General features: G+C 41.9%; 1 protein-coding gene across 4 annotated transcripts in view; it reads right to left on the bottom strand.

Annotated features, from left to right (window-relative positions):
• Positions 1–22,898, bottom strand: part of wdfy3 (WD repeat and FYVE domain containing 3) — a 168,797-nt gene that overhangs the window by 51,123 nt on the left and 94,776 nt on the right. For all 4 annotated transcript variants that reach the window (XM_034171177.1, XM_034171178.1, XM_034171179.1 and 1 more), the window contains 10 exons: positions 18,283–18,514; positions 18,025–18,185; positions 15,366–15,477; positions 13,970–14,160; positions 11,772–11,924; positions 5,893–5,966; positions 5,636–5,797; positions 4,806–4,900; positions 4,610–4,730; positions 4,314–4,531 (listed from right to left, as the gene is read on the bottom strand). In XM_034171177.1, the coding sequence (XP_034027068.1) occupies positions 4,314–4,531; positions 4,610–4,730; positions 4,806–4,900; positions 5,636–5,797; positions 5,893–5,966; positions 11,772–11,924; positions 13,970–14,160; positions 15,366–15,477; positions 18,025–18,185; positions 18,283–18,514 (1,519 nt within the window). The remainder of the gene's footprint in view (positions 1–4,313; positions 4,532–4,609; positions 4,731–4,805; positions 4,901–5,635; positions 5,798–5,892; positions 5,967–11,771; positions 11,925–13,969; positions 14,161–15,365; positions 15,478–18,024; positions 18,186–18,282; positions 18,515–22,898) is intronic.

Genomic DNA, 22,898 nt, shown 5'->3' with positions numbered 1-22,898 from the left:
TGTTGCAGTACTAAATGCTGCTTTTAATGACAAATACTGATTAATGTAACTTTTCTTTTGTAGGGGTGGTGACCAAGTGGTTAGTGCGGTTCAGTGTGGAAGGTTCCTGGTTCAAACCCCACCCCTGCCATATTTCTCCATGTAAACTGGAACTGCATCAGGAAGGGCATCCGGTGTAAAACTTTGCCAATTCAACATGCAGATCCACCTCAGATTTGCTGTGGTGACCCAAGTGCAAACAAGGGAGCAGCTGAAGGGACTTCCTAATGTAATGTATTATGTCATATTAAAAAGTATATGAATTTATGGTGTATTTTAGTAGTCCAAAGTATTCAGTAATTCAACAACACTTCAGTTTTACCTAAAAAAACAAAAAAAAAACAAAAACTATTTCATTACTTACTAAAAGGTTTGTCCAAACTGCTGAAAAGGTATAAAATATGGGTGGCTAAGAAAAACGCTTCAATAATATTCAATATATGGCCATACTGAGGGGAAAAAATGGTTATCAGCAGTGGGTTTTATGTATTTTGATTCTTACTTAAACATAAACACAGTAAACATAAATTTGTGCAGCAGCTCTCAACTCATTCTGTTATTTATCTTGTTTGAAAGTGAAAAAACCGTCACGCCTGTTAGATTTTCCTTGTGAGCCAAGGGTCTAATTTGTATTCATGCATGTACAACCTGGCAATAACAGCGAGTACAGGACACCCTGAAAATATGGAGTTATGATGCATTGCCACAGATACTGCACAAAACAAGTAACATCTATTTTTCATCCCTGGAATGAAATTTAAAAATAAATACACTGAACAAAAATATAAATACAACACTTTTGTTTTGGCTCCCATTTTTCATGAGCCGAACTCAAAGATCTAAAACATTTCTATATGCACAAAAGACCTATGTCTCTCAAATATTGTTCATAAATCTGTCTAAATCTGTGTTAGTGAGCACTTCTTCTTTGCCGAGATAATCCATCCCACCTCACAGGTGTGGCATATCAAGATGCTGATTCGACAGCATGATTATTGCACAGGTGTGCATTAGGCTGGCCACAATAAAATGGAACAGAGTGAAATGAGAATGTAACATTTTAACCTCTTAAAATAGGTCAAGGTCAGCCATTTTTTTTAACTTGTCCAAGGTCTGTGTCCCAAGAATATTCCCTGTGAATTTGAAAACCCTGGCAGTAATAGGACTGGACTTATGCTGAGCACAGACAGACGAAGAGACGGACAGACAAAATATCTTCGCAATACCCGATGGCCATATTTGATGGCTTTGGATAAGAATGAACAACCTACACGTCTGACTGCTACAACAGACGTCCTATCATGGAGCCTGAAAGTTTTGAAAAGACTGAAATTTTTGATGTCGTTCAGAATGGACTCGTTTCAAAAACGGGTCTGTAAAATCTCACTTTTTACAGAAAAAGAAATTCAATAACTGAATATTACACAGAGTACAAAATTAAGCCTTAAAAGAGAAGCTGAATCTTATTTTGGTTTTAAAGGTTCAATCTGACCAAACAGCTGGTTATAGAAGAACAAAAATAATCCAGGAACTGAACTACTTGGAGAGGGTTTGGAATGGGGAAAAATAAGATCTAGATAATGACAAAGACTCAAACATAAGGACTTGACTATCTAATCTGAATAAAACTCTGGGATTTCTACTTAATGCAGGAGGACAGTACGACATTTGCCAACATTGCAGCCACTATTTTCAGAAAAAGCGAAATGATGGGGGGGGGGTTAAAATTAAAAAGGAGTAACATAAAATAAAATAAAATAAATAGATATAAAGCAAACTGTTAAATCAATCGCCAAATATATTATCTAATTTTTTCAACACACACACACACAAAAAATTCTGTTACTGAAGTTGATGCCTGTAACACTGACAATGATCAAGTATACAAGACTGAAGATCTTCAATGCCCAATGAAATATAAATTTACCTTGGTCAGAGCCATCTTCAGGGTATGAATGTGGTTTCTTCAAGGAATTTTCCAAAAGTTGCCATTGTCTGCCATCTTGATTGCAATAGCTATGCAGTGGGTAAAGAGTACCACTGTCGCTTTAAAAATGTAGGGGGGCATCGGTTTCACAGGGCGAGACTCGCATGCATTAAACTTGCACATTTAAAAAGGGACAGAAAAGCTCAGATAGCAACGCACACTAAAAGAGTGTTGTTTCGTTCTCTCTACAGGATGTCATTACACCACTAAATATTTACATAGAAAACATTTGTTGGCTGCAAATTTCATTCATAGCACCTTTAAATATTAATTTAATCATTAAACAAAAATGCTAACCAATTAGTATTTCACTTGTTTTAAATTTGTAAATAATTGACAAAAAAAAAGAAGCTATATTAGATGTGAATGTTAGTTCCTCAAATTGTAGACCTCACCATGTTATGAAAAATTGATGTACAAGATTTTTTAATAACTGATAGCAAAGCAGAGTCTCATACCACATCTTTGTTCAAGTTTTACTTCATTTGACATCGTAAATCATTTCGAGGCTGAGGATGGACTACGAATGAAGCAGCAGGGAGTGCGGGCAGACAAAACGAGAAGACAAACCCTTCGCTGTGCGGTGCACAAACTGGGCAGTTGGGTGTTTAGTGAAAGATGGCCAACTCTGACAAAAAACGCTGCCGGAGGCTGGCGCTACATCTGTTGAGCCTTATTATAACAGCACAGACGTTAGCATGTCTCTAACAACCAGGTCAGACAAAGATTTCAGGACTTATTATAACAGCACAGACGTTAGCATGTCTCTAACAACCAGGTCAGACAAAGATTTCAGGACAACTCAAACAACAGAAAGTTACTGCCAAAAATCAGGAAAAACGTCAGTTTGACAAGTCGAGAACAAAATCAAAATATATAGAGAAAAAAAGGTCTTTATCCTACATTAACTTTTAGTTTAAAATGAGAATAAAATTGTTTTAAAGTGAAAGCTGAGTTATGTGATGAGTCATTTCAGATAAAAGTTGTAATTTTATGAGAATATTCTAGTAGAATTTGCATGAAGTTGAAATTTTACAAGAAAATGTAGCATTATGTTGTCTTTTTTGACAAGATGTCATAATAAGAAAAAAATCAGAAAATATAAGTGCGGAAAGACTGAATAATATTTAAAAAAAGTTGCAACATTATGAGAGAAAATATTCAAATATTGTCACCAAAACCACAACATGTACATTTAAGTTTTATATTAGTAAGCCATCATTATATATTCAGGGGTGTGAGTGGCAAACTGAAAAACAAAAGAGGAAGACTTTTTTGTAACTTAGGTTAATTTTTCCTTGATTTCCTGCATTTTAGCATACAAATTTGGGTAAAAAGAATACATGATTTCAACAGAAGAAACTGTTTAATCCACCATATTTCACAATTTTCTTTTAAATATGAAACATTAAAATATTAAAAACTCTGCTAGCTGTGTCACCACCACCAAAACAGGACACAGAGACAAAGATGACTTTATAGTGGTCTTAAAATCTGTGAAGTTCCAATGGCAAACTGCTACTGCATTCCCTTCACGACATTTTCATGTCAAAACTAAGCAACATATTTTTTAATATAAAAATTTTACATGGAGATTGATTTTTTATGCAAAATATAACGATTAAAAATGCAGTATTCCACATTTCCGAGAAGATCTGACATCCCAATACATTAACTGTTCATTTAAAATGAGAATAAAATTGTTTTAAAATGAAAGATATATATTTATAAATGACTAATTTGATGAGTAATTTCAGAATAAAAAGGTGTAATTTGAGAACATTATATGAGAACATTATAACAGAATTTGTAGCAAGTTGAAATTTCACAAGAAAATGTTGCGACGCTGATATTTTTGAAAATAAGTCATAATAAGAATAAAATCAGAAAAATATAAGCAAAAAAAGATACAACCATAAAATATAAAAGACTAATATTAAAAAATTAAGTTGCAACATTTGGTGAAAAAATACTTAAATATTGTAACCAAAATCATAATTTCTTGAGGTACAAAAAGGATAGATGTCAAAACGTGCACATTTAAGTTTTATATTAAAAACTCATCATTATATAAAAAGCCAAAGAACTAAAGCAAAGCCATAATTTTATAAAAAAAAAAACTGTAGGAACAAATATTCAGTCCTCAACATTATAAAACAATATATAATTTCTGATATTCTGTTAAAATTGAACTGAAAACATAAACAACTTAGCTACACTTGACCAGTTCCACTGTGACTGTAAAGGCTGAGGTTTGAGGTGGTGATGTGCCTTGCGTGATGCTCACCTAGCACTGTGCCGATCTTGTTGGTGAGCACGGAGTCGGTGTGGTCCAGCCAGCCCCCTCCACACAGGCCATCTTTGAAGCGATGCAGGATGGGCTGGTTGGACAGCAGCACCACCAAGATCCACAGCGCCGCCGTCACCGTGCTGGAGTGGAGATGTTCCTCCATGAACATCAACAGCCAATCGAAGCCCAGCGTCCGCACCAGCTCCTCACACGCCCTGCAGAGGGAGACGGAGTGTAAGACAGGCGAGCTGACCATCTGCAGCCGCAGCGGCATACAGAGAGCTTCCTCTTACTGGGTGTTCACGGTGGACTTCTCTTTGGTGGTAAACAGCAGTCTGAGCAAGTTGTTTAGCAACCGGTTCCTCAGCAGAATCAGGTTTGCTGACAGGAGTCCGCCGAAATCGTCATCGGTGCCTGTGACGCAGAAGCGCAAGTTAACAAACTATCGTGCTCAATAACAACAGAACTGAATCGGTAACTTCAAGTTACCTCCATCGATTTTCTCCTCATTGCTGATTTCCATGACGACAAACTTTTCACACACAGCAAACGTGGGCAGAGTCGAGGAGATAAACTGTCCAAACCTGTGCGGACAAAGTTTGTTTACCAGAGACAAACTAATGCATAAAAAATAATAATCAAGCAGAAATTAATCCACTGCTTCTTATTTACATTTTGGTTCCCTACAGGCTGGGTTATGTAACTTTTTTGGGGTGGGATTTCTAATCAGGTGTGCACATAACTGGTGCGCAGGTGCACGTGCATGCTAAAAATAAATAAATAATCATGATGTGCAGCAGAAAACATGGAGGGAAATGCAATTCTTCAAGTGCTTCCCTCTGTTTTCTGCTGCACAACACTTATTTTTGCAAGTACGAGCACATAAGCACCAGTTTACGATACATATGAGGCTGAATGTTTCGGCTGGTTTTAAGTTCACAGATGTCATACGGGTGAGATATTTATTGCGTTTTGTATGTGTGTCCATATCCAGTTTGGTCCAAAAGTGTTTGGAGAATGACACAATTTTTATGAATGTGCATCTGTACGCCACCACAACAGAGTTAAAATCAAACAATCATGGTTCATTTGTAGTGTTCAACAAAAATATTACATTAACCATCAAGGAATTACAGCCATTTGTAAATTGACTATTGCCATTATCAGAGCCCGTACTTATTTGCACACATTTTTAATACAAAGAAACATATGAACTTGCTGGGGGGGGCACTAAGAATCTCACCGCCACTTCTGAGCTCAGTTTATCCACCAGCAAGACAGTGAAAGGGACATGGGCTCATAGCGTTAATGTCACTTACCGCAGCAGGTCGTGAGTGTTGGGGAAACCCTGCAGCAGGAGACTCAGCACGTTGCTGATAGCGGCGATGGTTGGCTGAGAGAGCGAGGTGTCTCTCAGAGTCAGCAGTAGTCTGGGAACCAGCTGAAACTCTCTCAGAAGTTTGGCATTTTTAGCCGCCTCACTGCTCAGAAGAAAACATCAAATTTAAGGATGAAGCAAGAATATCGAATGCAGAGAGAGTTAAGTCCAGAAGAAAGAGGACCTTTAGACGCTTACCTTGACTCAGTAAGCAACTCGATGAAGTGCTCAAACAGAGACAGATGAAGCTCATAGGGAGCGTGGAGCCAAACCTGAGGAGCACAAGGAGCCCACTAAGACTTCTGCAAACTGCAGCCTCAAGAAGACTTTTCTGAAGTTCAGTCACAATCTCATCCTTCCCAAAACATACTGTGTACTCTAACCGTCCAAACAAACTCAACAAGCCAACATTGGCAGGTCAGGTTATAAACTGTCAGAATTAAAGAGGTTTCTATTTTATTCCTCCTGACCGCCAGAGGGCGGTGCTTTAGTACCTGGATTATTCCACGCGCACATGCGCAGAGGTCGAGTCTTATACCAACAAAGTCACGCCAGTAGGTGTGACCTGGGTGACGTCAGCAACCGTATATAAGCGCACGTTACCCAGCATTCAGCTCTTTTTCCATCTCTCGCATGAGAAGCAGAAGGTCAAACCTTTTTTTTTCGGATCAATTGTTGATCAGAGCCTTGCAACCTTCTGTGGTTGGAGCTGTGCATAAGCACCCTCCAGAGGCTGCAAGACTACGAGTTCTTTACTCTGTTATGCTTACCGCTGTGGGTGAGTAACCCTGCTTGCTGCGGGTGTTCAGCTGATTTGGCGTCAGCTCTCAGTAACTGTTTTTCTACGAGTGAGCGGACTGACTTGTTTTTCCGCTGTTGTGTGTGGCACGTGTCACTCTTGTTTTCCTAAAAGTGCATGCTAATTTGTTACCGCTACTGTGTGTGGGCAGTGCTATTGTGTGCGGGATGTGTTGCTCTCGTTTTTCCTACGAGTTAATTTGTTACCGCAGCTGTTGCAACACTAATGTGTGTGTGTGTGTGTGTGTGTGGGACATGGCAGGGCATGTCGCGCTGTACGCGCCCATGTGCCCGTTTCTCCTGCTGCTGTGATATTACAATGTTACAAGTTTGGACATTGTTGTGAGTGTTTTTTCCGCTCCTAGTCATTCTGCTCCAAACGTGCAGCTTGCTGGCGCTTTCTTGAATTGATGCTGTTGCGCTTGAAAATTGACGCTGCGGCGCTTGAACATTGCCGCAGCTGCTGCATTTGAATTGACGCTGTGGCGCTTGAACATTGCCGCCGGTTCTGCATTTGAATTGATGCTGCGGCACTTGAACATTGGTGCCACTGCTGCATTTGAATTGACACTGGTGTGCTTGCAAATTGATGCTGTTGCGAGTGGTTTCGCTCCTCTGCAGCTGTGTTCCACGTGCTTAGTTTGGACGCTGTGCTGTGAATGTTTTTTTCCGCTCCCTGGTCACTTGCCTCAAACGTGCAGCTCGCTGACGTCTTCTTTGAAATTATATTGTAGTTGTGAGTGTTTTTCGCTCCTGCTCTACAGCTGTTGCTCCAGTTGTTGACATCTTGTTGACATTGTGCTGTAGTTGAGTGTTTTTTACTCCTGCTCTACGGCTGTTGCTCCACGTGCTGAGTTCAGACGCTGTGCTATGAGTGTCTGCGCTCCTGTGGCACTGTTGTTCTACATGCAATTGTGGAGTATTCTCTGACTTCCCTGCTGTTTGTGAGTGTTTTTTGCTCTTTTCCTATAGCAGTTGTTTTTCACAGGCTGTGTTTGCCCGCTGCTGTGTGTAGCTTTCCACAGTAGCTCAGGGCTACTTTGCCATTTGGTGGCTTACATTTGTAATGCCTAGTGTCAGTTTGTGGGCTGTGAGTGCCACCGGTCACTACTGCTCTTACAATTTACACCTGGGTGTGAGCCTGGGACACTGAGTGCTCTCGCTTGCTGCACCCAAAATTTTGTGTCTCACTGCTACACCCACATGCGCTAATGTCTACTGAGTTGGTGCATAAGTGCAATAGCTGACTGGCGCCTCTGAGCCCAGAAGATGGCGATACTTTATGCCCATCCTGTCTGGGACATGGACACTTGAAACAAGCACTCACAGACTATGCTTGCTTCAACCGTGTTTCTATGCTTTTGACCAGAAGATTGGCTAGACTGTCCAGGCTTGAAGCGGAGATGTCCTCTGCGACACTGGCACCACACTTGTGTAAGCGACCACATGTTGAGCCCCTTACTGCTACGGCGAAGAAGGGTGCCCATAATTTTAAATTGTCTGATAAGGTTGACAACCTGGCCTCTGAATTTGCTCAGATAAAGTCATTGCTTCTTTCTCTGCAGCCTTCTGAATCTTATGGTGCTCCTCTCACAGAACAGTTGACACCTTCCTGTGACTATAGTAAGGAGGGGCTGACACCCCTCAAACTACCAGCCATCGTGATGATGACGTGATGTCAATTGCAGCACCATTTTGCGGGGACCCGCCAGGTTGGACTGAACATCAAGGTCAGGGGGAGCATTCCCACTGTGCTTCAACCATGAATTCCCACACTTTAGGCGGTGATGCTCCTCAGGTATACGAGTCTGGCCTGTTCATTGTTACACAGGCCATTCAGTTGGCCTTGTCACAGCTGGCTTGGTGTGGATGCTCCTCCCATGGAGACTGCCTCTTCTAGCACCTTTTTATGGACACTCGGAAGCCAGCTTTCAGTGTCCCACCCTAATTGCCATATATTGAAGAGCTGCAGAGGTGCTGGCCTGACCTAAAATCCTTCACCCATATGCCACAGGAGTGTAGCGCACTGTGCACAATATCTGATGCACCACAGTATGGCTTAGACCACATGCCTCCAGTGGATAGTGTTGTTAGTAGCCTGATTGTAGCACCTGCTGATGCTGCCCGGCCAGAGGCCCGTTGCCCGCGACCTCAATGCAGGGTCACTGATGACCTCCTTACCAAGAGCCATGACACTGCAGCTCAAATTGGTCGTCTTGGGAACTCTCCATCTCACCTTGCCCTTGCACTCTCCACTCTCCGGTCTCTCCAGGATAATGGAGCTGACACTGACACACAGAGCCTGAGTGATGCATTGCGCCAGGCTTTCACCTACATGTCACGGGAGGTTGGCAGACTGATGTCCACTCTAACCATAGCCTGTCACCAGGTGTGGCTGGCTCAGTCCCCTCTGTGTGAGACTTGCAGGGAATCACTACGCACTCTGTTATCCCAGGTCAGGTTTTTGGCCCTGCAACCCAGCAGACCCTGAAGCGTCCTGTTCAGGCTAACCGGTCTCAGCAGCAATTTGATGAATTAGGGCACTCCCAGGCACCAACCTAAACAGCCACAGAGCGGGTCCACAGTTCAGATCATGTAAAGAGGTTCTATTCAACATATTTTGTAGTTTCAGAAAAGGATGGTGGCTTTTGCCCCATCCTCGACCTCAGGAAGTTGAATCAGTATGTGGAAGTGCTGCGTTTTCACATGCTCCACACAACAGAAGTTCTCCAGACAATTTTGCTGGGGGACTGGGTTACCAGTGTCAACCTGAAGGATGCCTATTTTCACATCCCAGTGTCAGTTCACCACAGGCAATTCCTCCGGTTTGCCTTCGAGGGACAGGTGTACCAGTTCAGAGTCCTCCCCTTTGGGCTCTCACTCGCTCCCCGTATGTTCACCAGGTGTGTGGCAGCAGCACTCTCTCCCTTGCAGGCTCATGGGATATGGATTCTTCCGTATCTGGATGACTGGCTTGTATGCGCACAGAGCCGGCAGCAATCACTCAACGACACTCGCACCCTGCTGGAACACGTGTCACAGCTAGGGCTCACTGTGAACTTCGCAAAGAGCTTGACCCAACAAGTGGTACTTATTGGCATGTGCTCGACTCACTGGCAATGACTGCTCGTCCATCCCGGCAAAGGGTGGATGACATTCTCACTTTGGTCCATCATGTTTGCAGGAATGCCAGACTGACTTACGGTCTGCTCCTCCGGCTCATGGGGAAACTGATGGCAGTGTCAGCAGTCGTGCCTCTGGGACTCCTGTCCTTGCGCCCCTTACAAATATGGCTCAACAGCCTGGGCCTCAACCCAGGTTGTGTTGCTGCATCAACACAGAACTGTGCATCTAGCTCTGAGCCACTTCTTTGCTGCCCTAGGGGGAAACATGTGCTTGTTTGGTTGGACAACACATTGACAGTGTACCATATAATCCATCAAGGAGGTACCGGGACTGTTCATTCCCTGAGGGAAGCTCAGAAGCTTCTCCAGTGGGCATTGCCTCGCATGCTGACTCTCAGGGTTGTGCATCTGCCGGGCGTCCAGAACATGCTGCGGATTTTCTCTTACGTCAGAAACTGACGCCGGGCGAGTGGCGCCTCAACCCAGGATGTGGTTCAGCTGATCTGGGACACGTTTGGCAAGGCGGAAGTCGATCTGTTTGCCTCGAACGCCACAACACACTGTCACCTGTGGTTCTCTCTCACAGAACCACACAGCCCACTGGGCCAGGATGCACTGGCTCACCCTTGGCCGGCCTGTCTACTATATGCGCTTCCTCCTCTTCCGCTGATCACGCTGATACTACACAGAATATGCATGACCAATCACACAGTGTTGCTAGTAGCCCCGTACTGGCCGAGCAGGACATGGTTCCCCATGATTCTGACGCTCATCAGCGGAGAGCCGTGGCCTCTCCCACAGAGGAGGGACCTTTTGTCGCAGTTGAATGGGAACATTTGGCATCCTCACCCAGAGCGTCTTCAACTGTACGTGTGGCCCCTGAAGGGACAGACTCCATGTTGAAGTCTTGTGATCAAGCTGTAGTGCAGACTATACTGAATGCCCATGCACCTTCCACTAGGGCATTGTACGGCAATAGATGGAAGCTTTTTACACGTTGGTGCAGTACGCAATGCGTGGACCCTGACCAGTGTCCTGTGCCAGTGCTGCTGAGCTATCTTCAATCGTTGTTTGACAGCGGTCTTTCTGTCTCCACAATTAAAGTTTATGTTGCCGCTGTCTCTGCTCGCGACATTATGGTAGATGGTCGATCAATAGGATAGTACCCCCTGACATATCGCTTTTTAAGAGGCGCTCTTTACCATTGGCCTCCGAGGATTGCACGTGTGTCATCCTGGGATGTTCCATTAGTTCTTGAGGATTTATGCTCTTTGCCGTTTGAGCCACTGAGTGCTAGTGATCTCAGCTGGTTGTCAATTAAGACTGCATTCCTCCTTGCTATTTCATCCGCAAAGCATGTTGAAGAGCTCCACGCCTTGTCAATTGCTGACAACTGTGTGCGTTGGAATTCTGATGGGTCAGGGGTTACTCTATGACCGAACCCCTCCATTTTACCAAAGACAGTTTTACCATTCCATGCTAACCAGCCGGTTACCTTGGCTGTCTTTACCCCTCAATCTACTGCAGAAGCTAATTCTAGCCTGTTGTGCCCTGTTTGTGCACTTAGATGTTATATTGAATTGACAGCTGCGTTTTCCAAAAGTGATGCTGTGTTCATTTGCTATGGGGGCCCCAGGAGGGGCTGTGCCTTGTGCAAGCAAAGACTGGTGCGGTGGGTTGTTAACGCTATATTGCAAGCTTACAGGAACGGTGACCGTCAACCTCCTCCAGTGAAATGTCATTCAACTTGAGGCATATCCACCCCCTGGGCTGCTCTGTGAGGTGTGCCACTGACTGACATCTGTACTGCAGCAACATGGGCTTCCTCCTGTACTTCTGACCAACGACTACGGTTCTATGAATTCCGGATGACCACCAGAGTTGGTTGTCACTCGGAGTCTAGGCGATAGATTCCAAAAGAACTGAATGCTGGGTAACGTGCGCTTATATACGGTTGCTGACGTCACCCAGGTCACACCTACTGGCGTGACTTTGCGGGTATAAGACTCAATCTCTGCGCATGCACGCATGGAATAATCCAGGTGCTACAGCACCGCCCTTTGGTGGTCATCCAGAATTCATAGAACCGTAGTTATATACGTAACTCTCATTTTAAAACATCTGGAGACAGCGTCAGATCAGGATGTGTCTCACCTCAAAGTCACAGAGCAGGTCCTGGAAGGCCATGGAGTTGGGGATGATGGAGGTTTCATGGCCGCTGTCAACTGTTCCCACAAGGGAGAAGGTCAGGTGAAGGATGTGACTGTTCAGTAAACAGCGTTTCTTCTTCAGCAGCATGGCCAAGAGCTGGAAGGGACAGGCAAGACAAAACAAAAAAAAAAACAACCAAAGCTGTTCCATCACTGCTGAACATAAAATAAGTTATCACACTCAAACTTTGATCAAATCAACATCATTTGTTGATGTTTTGCGAGCAGACCAGTGACAGACAACCTTTCAGTTACACGTGTTTTTGTACCACCATTAAATTTCCTGCAGGAACAGGAAAAAGGCAAGAAAACATACGACAAGACCAAACACCTTATTTCTCAATGTTAAAAATTATTTTAACAGCATTCTATAAGTTTAACTGGACCAGTAGGACTACTGAGTAAAGCAGGTAGCTCAGTGAATAAGGAACTGGTCTATCAATAAGTAGACCTAGATTTGTATCCCACTGGTACTACCTGTCTGTGTCCTTGGACAGGACACTTAATCAAAATTGTCCCACTCCACCCAGCTGTAAATGGGTACCGGTCTCGGCTGGGGAAGTAACCTGTGTCAGACTGGTGTCCTGTCCAGGGGAAGTGATAATCACCAGCCCGATCAGGACCTATAAGGACCTACCCTACAACACCACTGATGGCAGTGGCCTCCAGCATACTGTTTATTTAATTATTTCTGACATGACAAAGTATAAGTGGCAGTTTTTTTTCTGTATGTTGTGCAGTGAGGTATGCTTCCTGGTTGATACTGATGAAAAAAGTGTGGTGATTTAAAAAAAAAAAGCAGTGGTGCAAGAAAGGGATGGCAACAGGAGAGGGGGACAAAAAAAGTTTATGACGGGGTGAAAGAAAATATAACGTTACAATGACTCTAAGGAATATCAAACCTTTACACGTCGATATATTGGGCAGTGAACGTGTCATCGTTTCGTTCACCTTTAGTATTGACTCCGGTACACTAGCAGCTACTGACTTAAGTACCACCAACACTTCTGAGTAAAATCAAAGGGCAACACAAACGAGCCAGCACTTCTATCTTTATGCACTCTGCCCACTGCTGCAAGGAAGAGTCATTTACTTCAAACATGGAACAGCACAGACATGCGGCAGAACACATGAAAAGCAAGGGAGTTTTCACTTATGGTTTTGATTTATAAACAAAACTAATTTCAGAAAATTCATAAAATGAAAATATCGCACATATCTTTTAGTTTGAAAGTAATGTGCTAATTCTGAAGGTTTGAGCATAACACACACAGATACCAAAAGACATTATGGGAAAATGAGCCTCCTCTCATCACTGGTTGGTTGGTTGCTTTATTTATTTGTAAAAAAACAACACACAAGTTACTATAACATATGGGTTGGTTTTTACAAATAAATGTGTATTTGTAAATAAGTTATTTTTTTTCATTTGTAAAAAAAAAAAAAAAAAAAAACTTGCAAAAACTGCAAAACTGAAAATTCTGTATGAGTGTGATTCAGCACAAAGCAACCGTGTGATCGTCGGCCACTATTCGCAGTCCAATCCAGTAGATGACAGTGTTCTATGCATTTTAACTCAGTGTTCGGGTTTCGGGTCAAAATGCATAGAACACTGCCCCCGGTACAGCTGAACTCACTTTGTAACAGCGGTTTTCTGAGGGCAAGTTTAACAATGGACAAGAACTCGGTGCATCAGATGTGCACACCACAGGCTGTGCTGTTACTTCAACATAAGGATTCTTAAATTCCCAAAATAAACAAGATGGGCAAACAAACATTTGTTGGGCAACAAACAATGCAGACTGGACAAACGCAATATTAAATGGACACAGATTGCTGGCACACAACAATCTGGAGGAGTTAACAGTGGATTGATGCAAGAAGCACACAATTTGTGGTTTGTGCCATAAAGACTGTTGAATTCCAAACATAAGCAAGATGAACAAATAGAAATTAGCAGATTCTTACGGACTGGTGACCCACAGCATTGGAAACATTACAACTCCGGAAAATATGGTCTAATCATCACCTCTTGCTGGATGTAATCAGATAAAACGTCTTGTCGACCACAAGCTCAGGAAGTGGCAGAACTGGAATCAGCCATAGCATCCAAACACACATCAGATTTGGACATGAACCCACCTGGTAACCTTTGATGCGCTCCATCTCCTTACTGGCTAAGTTGTTGCTCTTGACAACACACACCAGAGCTTTGACAGCTGCGTACAGACCTTCTACATCTGATGCCATAGCAACCAAACCCAAGATGGCTGCTGCTCCACCCACATACTGCAGGTTGGTGGCCACGGGTTTGCTCACAAAGGCGCGCACACCTGGAGGAACCGGAATAGAGAAAGAAAAGAATAACATTTTTATGATATTTATGTTGACTTTTTTAAATCATGAAATCTGATATGATACCACTATTTTGTTTGCACCTTATTGTGATGAATTCTAGTTTTTTATATACTATGTCATTCAAAGTGTTTGGTTTTAACTTTGTCAATAGTCTACATGCCAGTAACCTGCGAGTATAATTTGTGCAATTAGAAAACGGGGGCCTATTTTAGGTACATTCACAGAAACACAGAAGGAGCTCGTCTATCAACAAAACTTTGGGTAAAATATTTTGTGCGGAAACTGAATATGTTGCTGTTTTTGTTGTGCAAGATAATGTTGAACCAAAATAACTCTGGTCCAATCTTGTGTTAAAAAGAAAACTTGTGCTGGATGAGTGTGTTACCAGAACTGTGGGTACTGTATTTTTTGGACTATAAGTGACATTGGAGTATAAGTTGCGTTTAATTTTGAAAAATGGTTTTCAAAAGAATTAATAAAAAAAAATTGTAAAAATGTTGAAAGGCCATCAGTCACACAATAACCTAAAGAACACTGGCAAAATACCTTTAATGTTGTGTTTCTTGTTTCCACTGTACTGAAAACTCACCGAACAGTGATTTTTGTGTACCGTTACGATCTATTTTTTGACATATGCGTTGTACCAGAGAAAAAGTTCCACGACCTCTCACACTAGTAAAAACAAAACATACTGGAGGCTGCTCGTGGTACCCCTCAGCCTCCATGACAGTCAAATCTCTGGGTAGCAGTATTCCTGCCGTGGTAGCAAGACCTTTTGGCCTATGACCTTGACCTTAAAGTCAAGGGTCATCCATTTTTTTTTTTTAACTTGACAGAGGTCTTGACCTGATACACCTTTCCTGTAAGTTTGTGACCCTAAGCCTCTCCATTCCAGCTCAATCACACTATCAAGATCATCAGAAAATTTGGCATGTGACCTTGTCATCCATTTTCGAATTTGACCGAGGTCTTGACCTGATTCATCTTTTCTCACCCTAAATCTGGTGACCCTGGACCTTTCAATTCCAGAGCAATCATGCTAACAAACCAATTGTTGATGCAGGGTAACAACAATACCCCCTCACCCTATTATTGGCTGAGGGACAAAATAAAAAACAACAGCAGCAAAAACATGACTTAATAGTCTGGAAAATATAATCATTTTATGCCTGAGGTTTACCTAAGTATCCAATAACAGCAGCTCCAATGGTGCGAGCCGGCCCGTTGAGATGACCCGCGGCATTATGGATCAGTTTGACTGGAGTGGCGTTCTCATGAGAGGAGACAGCGAGCTAAAGAGAGATCAAACAGAGATGAAGCAAAAAGTCTGAACTTAATCAAAGCATAAAGTGTTTAATGTTCTTATTCATGAAAAATGTTTTTCGAACACTATTTTATCACTGACCATTATCACTGCTGGTGTGTTGTACTTTACTCATTGTACTTTTTTCGGTCAGGAGTTCACACTTCCACTTTTAAGAATTTAGTTTAAAGAGTTTGCTGTTTTGTGGTCCTATTAAAGTTACATCATTATCAATGCAGCAGAGAGTCTTCCAAGAGTGTCAATAAATGTCACAAACTGATATGAGGCTGCATGAGGTCTCCAGGTTCCCCACAAACGTCCACGAGTTTAGAAGAATGCTCTGACATGTTCAACACTCTTAGACATGTTGGATGTAGGAGTCCAGCTACAGAGACTAAAGCATCAACTGTTCCTGGAGTTTCTGGAGCCAGATTGGACGTAGGTACAGGGGTCAATCTTCATCTATTGTTGCGAGTCTCCTATCTGTACATGGTTAAGGCTGGGCATACACTGTACGATATTTTCAATCATTGTACTTGGCTCCAGCTCAAACTGTGCGACAAAACAGCAAGGTTTAAAAGTTCAGAGCGCACGATTCATGTTCTCACACTGTACGGCCCGATGCTGTGATGCGATCTGACATTGTACATTCAAAAACCACACGTCAAAAGCTTTTTTTTTTTTTCTTAAATTATTTCATGCCTATCAGTGCGCACAGTGAGTGAAATCAGGTGGGGGGGGACTGAACGTATATGTGCGCGCACGCACACAGCAGACAGCAACATGATCCATGAGAGGACGGTACAAAAAGAAAAACATTCATAACAGGTGTTGCTACTTACACTGTTGTATAAATAAACTATCTTTCATATGGACTCATATGCTGTGCAAGGTGCATCAACTTACTCCCTCATCTGCCGTAAATCCTGCTGTTGTCTGCTGTGTGTGTGTGCACGCGCATATACGTTCAGTCTCCCACCGCCTGATTCCACTCACTGTGCGCGCTGATAGGCATGAACTTTAATATGATATTAGGTTATTGCGAGGGAACACACACACACAAAAAAAACATACGACTTTACATGAGATCACTGTTTGCTCTCTCCAGTGTTTGCTCATGCACAGTGCACGTAGATGCTTGTAGCGCTGCTTCAACACCGCGGAACCCTCACAAGCCACGACGGCCGACCAAAATATCAAGCAGGTTTGATTTTCATCCGACCATATGACTCCCCATCAGGAGGTGGTCGTGAGATGTTAAACGTAGCTCGTTACTCTATGTGGACTGCACGATGCAGGATGCACGATTAAGCTGAAACTCGGCGCGATCCATTTTCCATTGCACAAATGGAGAACATTCACTATTTGTTTTATATGACACCTAAATGGACTTGATTGATATTTCACTTAAAATTAAAGAAGTGTTTCATCTCAGACTAGGAATCTGAGGGCAGCGGAACCCAGCAGCTCATGTCGGCTGGTAGTCAGCTCGGTCGATACATCGCTGAGCAGAACAGCCTGAGGAGCTTAGCGCTGTGTGTGGAAAGACGTCTGCTTTCCAAAATCCAGCAAAAAAATTGCAACAAAAACCCATGCATTCTTCATCTGACAGCACTTCAACAGCCGCTAAAGAGGTTCCCGCGAACATGGCGGCTGCTGGATTTAGCTTCCTGCTATCATGGAAACATTTTTACAAGAGGTTGTGCAACAGAATGAAACGGACGGGAGGAAAATGTATGGATAGCACCATAAATGCCCGCTAGTGACATCATCCATCCAATGGGACAAATAATGAATGTCACATGACATAGAACCCACCAATCAAATTACAAGGATCTGTTTAGGAGTTGTATAATCATTATGAGTGATATCGCTATGAAACTTTCTGAGACTCATGGCCGGGGTGTGATGTTAGATTTGATATGGATTTTTCCAGAAAAGAAAGAAAGTCTTCACACACTTCATTAGAGTGAACATGTGCAGCGAGTGACTCGCGGTCAAAGCCAACGACACTTACCACGGCAAACTGCAGGACTGGAAGTCTGGACACATTCTGGTGCCTGTTCAAATAAATGGTGATGTGTTCACAGTCTCACTCGTGAATGACTTAATATTCGAAAACAGGCCTCGGTTGCTGAGAGAAAGTGCTACGTCTGCACTTTCCTGTTTTCCTTCAATAAGGTGCTCACAGCTGAGCACCTCATTGAAGAGGGAGAGCCGAGCATGCTGGGAAACAGCCTGACAGGTGGGTTATAGAGATAAGGACGGATGAGAAACTCAAACAGACCTCCTACACACACAGTTGGTGGGATGTGAATATGTTTGAAGAAAAACAGAGAGAAGACAATCTGCTGCCTGTTTAGTGTTAATGAGAGGATTACACCTTAACAAGCCCGGGTCCTTTCTGTTTAGACCATTGATTTGAAGCTTAAATGATGAGCAGCTACTGAGTTTTTCTAGATGAGTAGAGGCTGATGGGTCCTTGAATGTTTGTCTGAGTGAGTAGCTGTTGCTATGGTTACAAGAGGTGTCAGACCTGCTTGGCAATGGCCTTGCTGTCCAGTTTGTTGTAGCCTTTCCTGATCTTGGCCACAGTCAGCGTAGAGACAGAAACAGCGTAGAGACTGAACGACACCTTCTCTTCTGATACCAAGGCAACTGGAGAGGGAGGGGCCACCTCCGTCTTAGTGTCTTTACCTGGGACGAAAAGTGTGGGTGAGAACATGAGACAAACCACATGGTGGCTAATGTCACAAAGAGAGGAAACGTGGTGGACATTCAGAGGAGCACTCACAAGGCAGGTAGACGGACTGGAAGCTGCCCACATAGTTTGGGCCCAGTTCATAGATAGCAGCTACGCTAGTAGCAGGCAGGACTTCCTCCAGGAAGTGGGTGGGTCCCAGGCGCCACACCAGGCTGGAGAGCTGGCGCTGTGCCGGCGGAGTACCGATGTAGCCATAAACCGTGCTCACCACAGGAGGGTTGGTGGATCCAGAGCCACCTGGAGAGCTGTGGATGTAGTGCAGCTGGACAGAAAAATGGCACAGATCAAAGTTTTTGTTTTTTTAATGAGTGGATGTGGCACAAAATCTCTCTCATGTCACCGCAATACAAGTCCAAAGTCAGTTTTTTTTTGTCACGTACTGGGAGTGGACTTTGTCTCCTCTAGGCTTGACTACTGTAACTCCCTGCTCTTTGGGATCTCTGGAAAAAACCGTTAAAGTCTCCAATACATTCAAAACAGTGGAGCTAGAATTCTAATGAGAGTATGTAAACAGGAGCACATCACACCTATACTCCATAACCTTCACTGGCTCCCCATCACCTATAGAACACTTTTTAAGACTGCTCCTATCACCCACCAATGCATCCATGGCAATGCCCCCACATACCTCAAAGACCTCCTCACTACCCACACATCTTCCCGTTCCCTCTGTTCATACAACACTAATCTCTTCCGTCACCCTTACACCAAACTTCACACCATGGGAAACAGGGTCTTCTGTTCAGCTGCTCCTCATATTTGAAACTCCTTCCCTGACCATCAGAGGGCTCCACAGACTGGAAGCTTTTAAAAAAGCCTCAAGACCTACCTGTTCAAACAGGCCTGTCACAGGTCTCAATAATTTTAATCTGTTGCATCTTAGCCTTTTTATTCTATTTTATGATTTTATTTTGGTTTTATTCTATTCTGCTGACTGTTTTTACCTTAAGATTTTCTGTTTTTATTCTCTTATTTATCTTTGCATTTTTTCCCGTAGCACTCTGAGATTTTTATTAATGAAAGATGCATTATAAATGAAATTTATTATTATTATTATTATTATCGTGACATTGTGTAAAACAATCAGTTCTGTTGATGAACGTTTATTGTATTTTATGAGTGAAATATTTATCTAATCACATAAATCTGAAAAGTGCCTGACTGTGGAAAACTGAAAGGATGATGTCATCGCCCTGCCTCTGTAACATGTTGATAACAGTGTAATTTAACAGTCTAATTTAATATATTATTATTTTTTTCTTGTTGGTGGTGGGACAAAGTGCTGGCGTCCTCCAGCTCAGTCTGACAAACTCACCCAGAGCAGACAGACACTGAGGGACATCTTTAAAAACTCTTTAAAAAAAACCTTAAAAACAACCCTTAAGAAGTAACTTCCATCATAACGAACTAACGCATTTCCAGACATCATCTTCCTAAACAAGGGTATCATGTGCAGAGCAGTTTTTATCTGTGATGATGAATTCTGACAACAGGTCAGACTAAAAGACTTTATTTAATATGTGTACTGCCTTGTAAAGTTTTAGCATCCTTTGCTATATTGATTAGCCCCACGTCGTCTTCTCCATTTTTTTTGTAGAAGCGTTGCTGAGCTTCATACAGGCCTGGCGTGTACTACAGCACTGGAGATATTTGGATAGCAAGCCCTTTTATTTCTTGAATCTTGCTGTTCTATGGGAAGTTCTAAACATCAATGGGGTTTCTTGAAAGGCACTATAGAAATCTAACATTATTATTATTAGTTGCATCATGTGTTCCATACAATTAATATTGTTTGCTGCAATTATCTATGAAACAGGAGCAAGAAAAGTGGTTACTGTGTGGTGACAGGATGAAAGCAGATTTATCTCAAAATTAAGCAGCAAAGTTTCTGTTTTCTAGGCCAGACCAACTCAAACTTTTCTTCAGGATTGGGTCAGATTGGTTATAATTTTTAAGTAATCGTGCTAACAAACATCATCTCCTCTGTGGAGTTTTAAGATGAGGTCTTTTTTTTATCAAAAAAAAAGGTTCTAATTTTCCATATTATTTCTGACTAATCCTTCGTAGAAGATAAGACACCAACTTTACAGATGCATGTTCCACACAACATGGGGAAAAAAGCCACAAGAACCCATGTTTGTGCACCGACGTGTGTGACCGCCGCAGCATTTCCTGTCTGTGGACTTGTGGAGGAAATGAAGGCGTTCTTTATCATCGCGGCTGACAGGAAGCTGAGACTTGTGGTCTATCAGATCTTTAATCTCTGTTGACTTGAAACCACATCACAGTCCGCTCGCTACTGTGACACCAAAAGCTGCTGGAAAAACATTAAGCTAACAGTCCTGCATTTACATATTTTCCTCTGGAAGAAAAACCATTGGAAGCCACCAAATAAATAAATAAATAAAAATCCGTATTGCTTAAGAGCAAATTAAGACTTTTTGAACCATTGTAGAGTTTTGACTACAAGAAATGCTCCTTTAATGTGAGTTTTTATTCATCCATTTACTGTTATGGAAGCTGAGAATGACCACATTTACAATGATTGTTTCACTACCGTTAACACTGATTTTCTTAACTAACGGGTTCATTTATGGTGTTATCGTGGGGAGATGATGGTCCAGTGGTTAAGTGTTGGGCTTGAGACCAGAGGATCCTCAGTTCAAACCCCAGCCTGACCAGAAAATCATTAAAGGACCCCTGGGCAAGGTCCTTAATACCCAAGTTGCTCCCGGTGTGTAGTGAGCACCTTGCATGGCAGCACCTGACATAGCTATCTACAATTTTCACGAATGATTTACCATATATTTTTTATAAAGCTAGTATAGTGATGTATGCAGATGATTCAACCATTTATACATCAGTATGCTCACACAATGACTTAGAAGCTGTTTTAAATATGGAACTGCACAAGGTAGTTGACTGGGTAACATCCAATAACCTAGTGTTAAATACAGTAAAGGCTAACTGCATGATTATTGGCTCCAGTCATGTTATTATGAAAAACCCCATATTAAGCATTAAAATTAATAATATGAGAATAAATGAAGTACATGAGACTAAGCTGCTGGGTGGAATGATAGACTCAAAAGTATAATGGAAAAAATATGTAAGTAATATTTTTGTAAAAATGGGCAGGGGTATATCGATTATGAGGAGACATGCAAGGTTTTTAAGTTGGACAATATTGAATTATGCTATTAAAGCATTATTATTAGTATACCTGGACTATTGCCCAGCAGTTTGGTCAAATGCCTCTGGAGAAATGATAAATAAATTACAGATTATTCAAAATAGGGCTGCTTGTACAGCATTTAAGTGCATTTATAGAACTAATATCATTCCAATGCATAAAAACTTAAACTGGCTGTTAGACAGACTTTTATATTCACTGACCATTTTTACCAGAAAGATTATTGTTACTAAGTTACCTTGTATTTTGTTTAGGAATAGCTCTTTCAGTTCAGAAAATCATAGATACATAACCAGACATGCTGTGGTGGGAAACTTTACGCTACCTGTAGCCAGGACTAATGCCATAAAGAACACTGTCACATTTAGGTGTATGAAGGTATGGAATTTATTACAGGAATGCATTAAACTCACTTCAAGTGAATATTTTTTTAAGGAACTTCTAAAGCTGCATTTGTTGACATAACAAGCAATCTGGGTTTAACTTTTGATCATTTATAGACAAGTTTTTTGTGTATATAGTCTGACCAGATGTGATGATTATTTTGTTTGGAATTTGATTTATTGTTTTGTTTTATTTTTTCCTTTTCCCTTTTTTATATTTTCTAATGCATTTTTGATTAATGTATATTGTGTTTGTAGACTTGTGGGGACCCCAAGAAGAGTAGCTGCAGCTCTGCTGCAGCTAATGGGGATCCAAATAAATAAACGAGATAAACGAGATCGCTGTGCGAGTGTGTTTATGTGAATAGGTGAACGTGAGGCATAATTGTAAAGCACTTTGAGCAACTGATGCAGATGGAAAAGTGCTATATAAATGCAGTCCCTTTACCATTTATCTTGAGATAAAGGTAGTGATGAAAAGTGTTTGAGAGATCAGATCACATGAAGACACTGATACTGAAAAAGATTAAATCAATTCAAACATATGAAACGTCTCTCTGCAGTGACATCTAGTGGTGAACTACATGTTTCATGTGCAAAGAATTGATCAAAAAAAAAAAATAAGTACAGTTCAGACATTTTCTTGGATCTGGGGTGAAACTCAAACTTTGCAGATGTGCTTTTTAATGTGTTTGTTTATATCATGCATCATAATTTTGTATGAAGAGAAATTTTATTGTGATCGATTGAGAGGACTTGTAAATTTTATTATGATTTGTGGGGAAATCTAGTGCAGTTTTTATTATGATTTTTACAACCCCTGGCAAAAATTATGGAATCACCGGCCTCGGAGGATGTTCATTCAGTTGTTTAATTTTGTAGAAAAAAAGCAGATCACAGAAATGACATAAAACTAAAGTCATTTCAAATGGCAACTTTCTGGCTTTAAGAAACACTATAAGAAATCAGGAAAAAAATTGTGGCAGTCAGTAACGCTTACTTTTTAGACCAAGCAGAGGGAAAAAAAATATGGACTCACTCAATTCTGAGGAATAAATTATGGAATCATC

This window comes from Thalassophryne amazonica, chromosome 5 (assembly GCF_902500255.1).
Source record: "Thalassophryne amazonica chromosome 5, fThaAma1.1, whole genome shotgun sequence".
NCBI lineage: Eukaryota > Metazoa > Chordata > Actinopteri > Batrachoidiformes > Batrachoididae > Thalassophryne > Thalassophryne amazonica.
The sequence above is the reverse complement of the archived record's forward strand: the minus strand, read 5'-3'. Positions and strand labels throughout refer to the sequence as shown.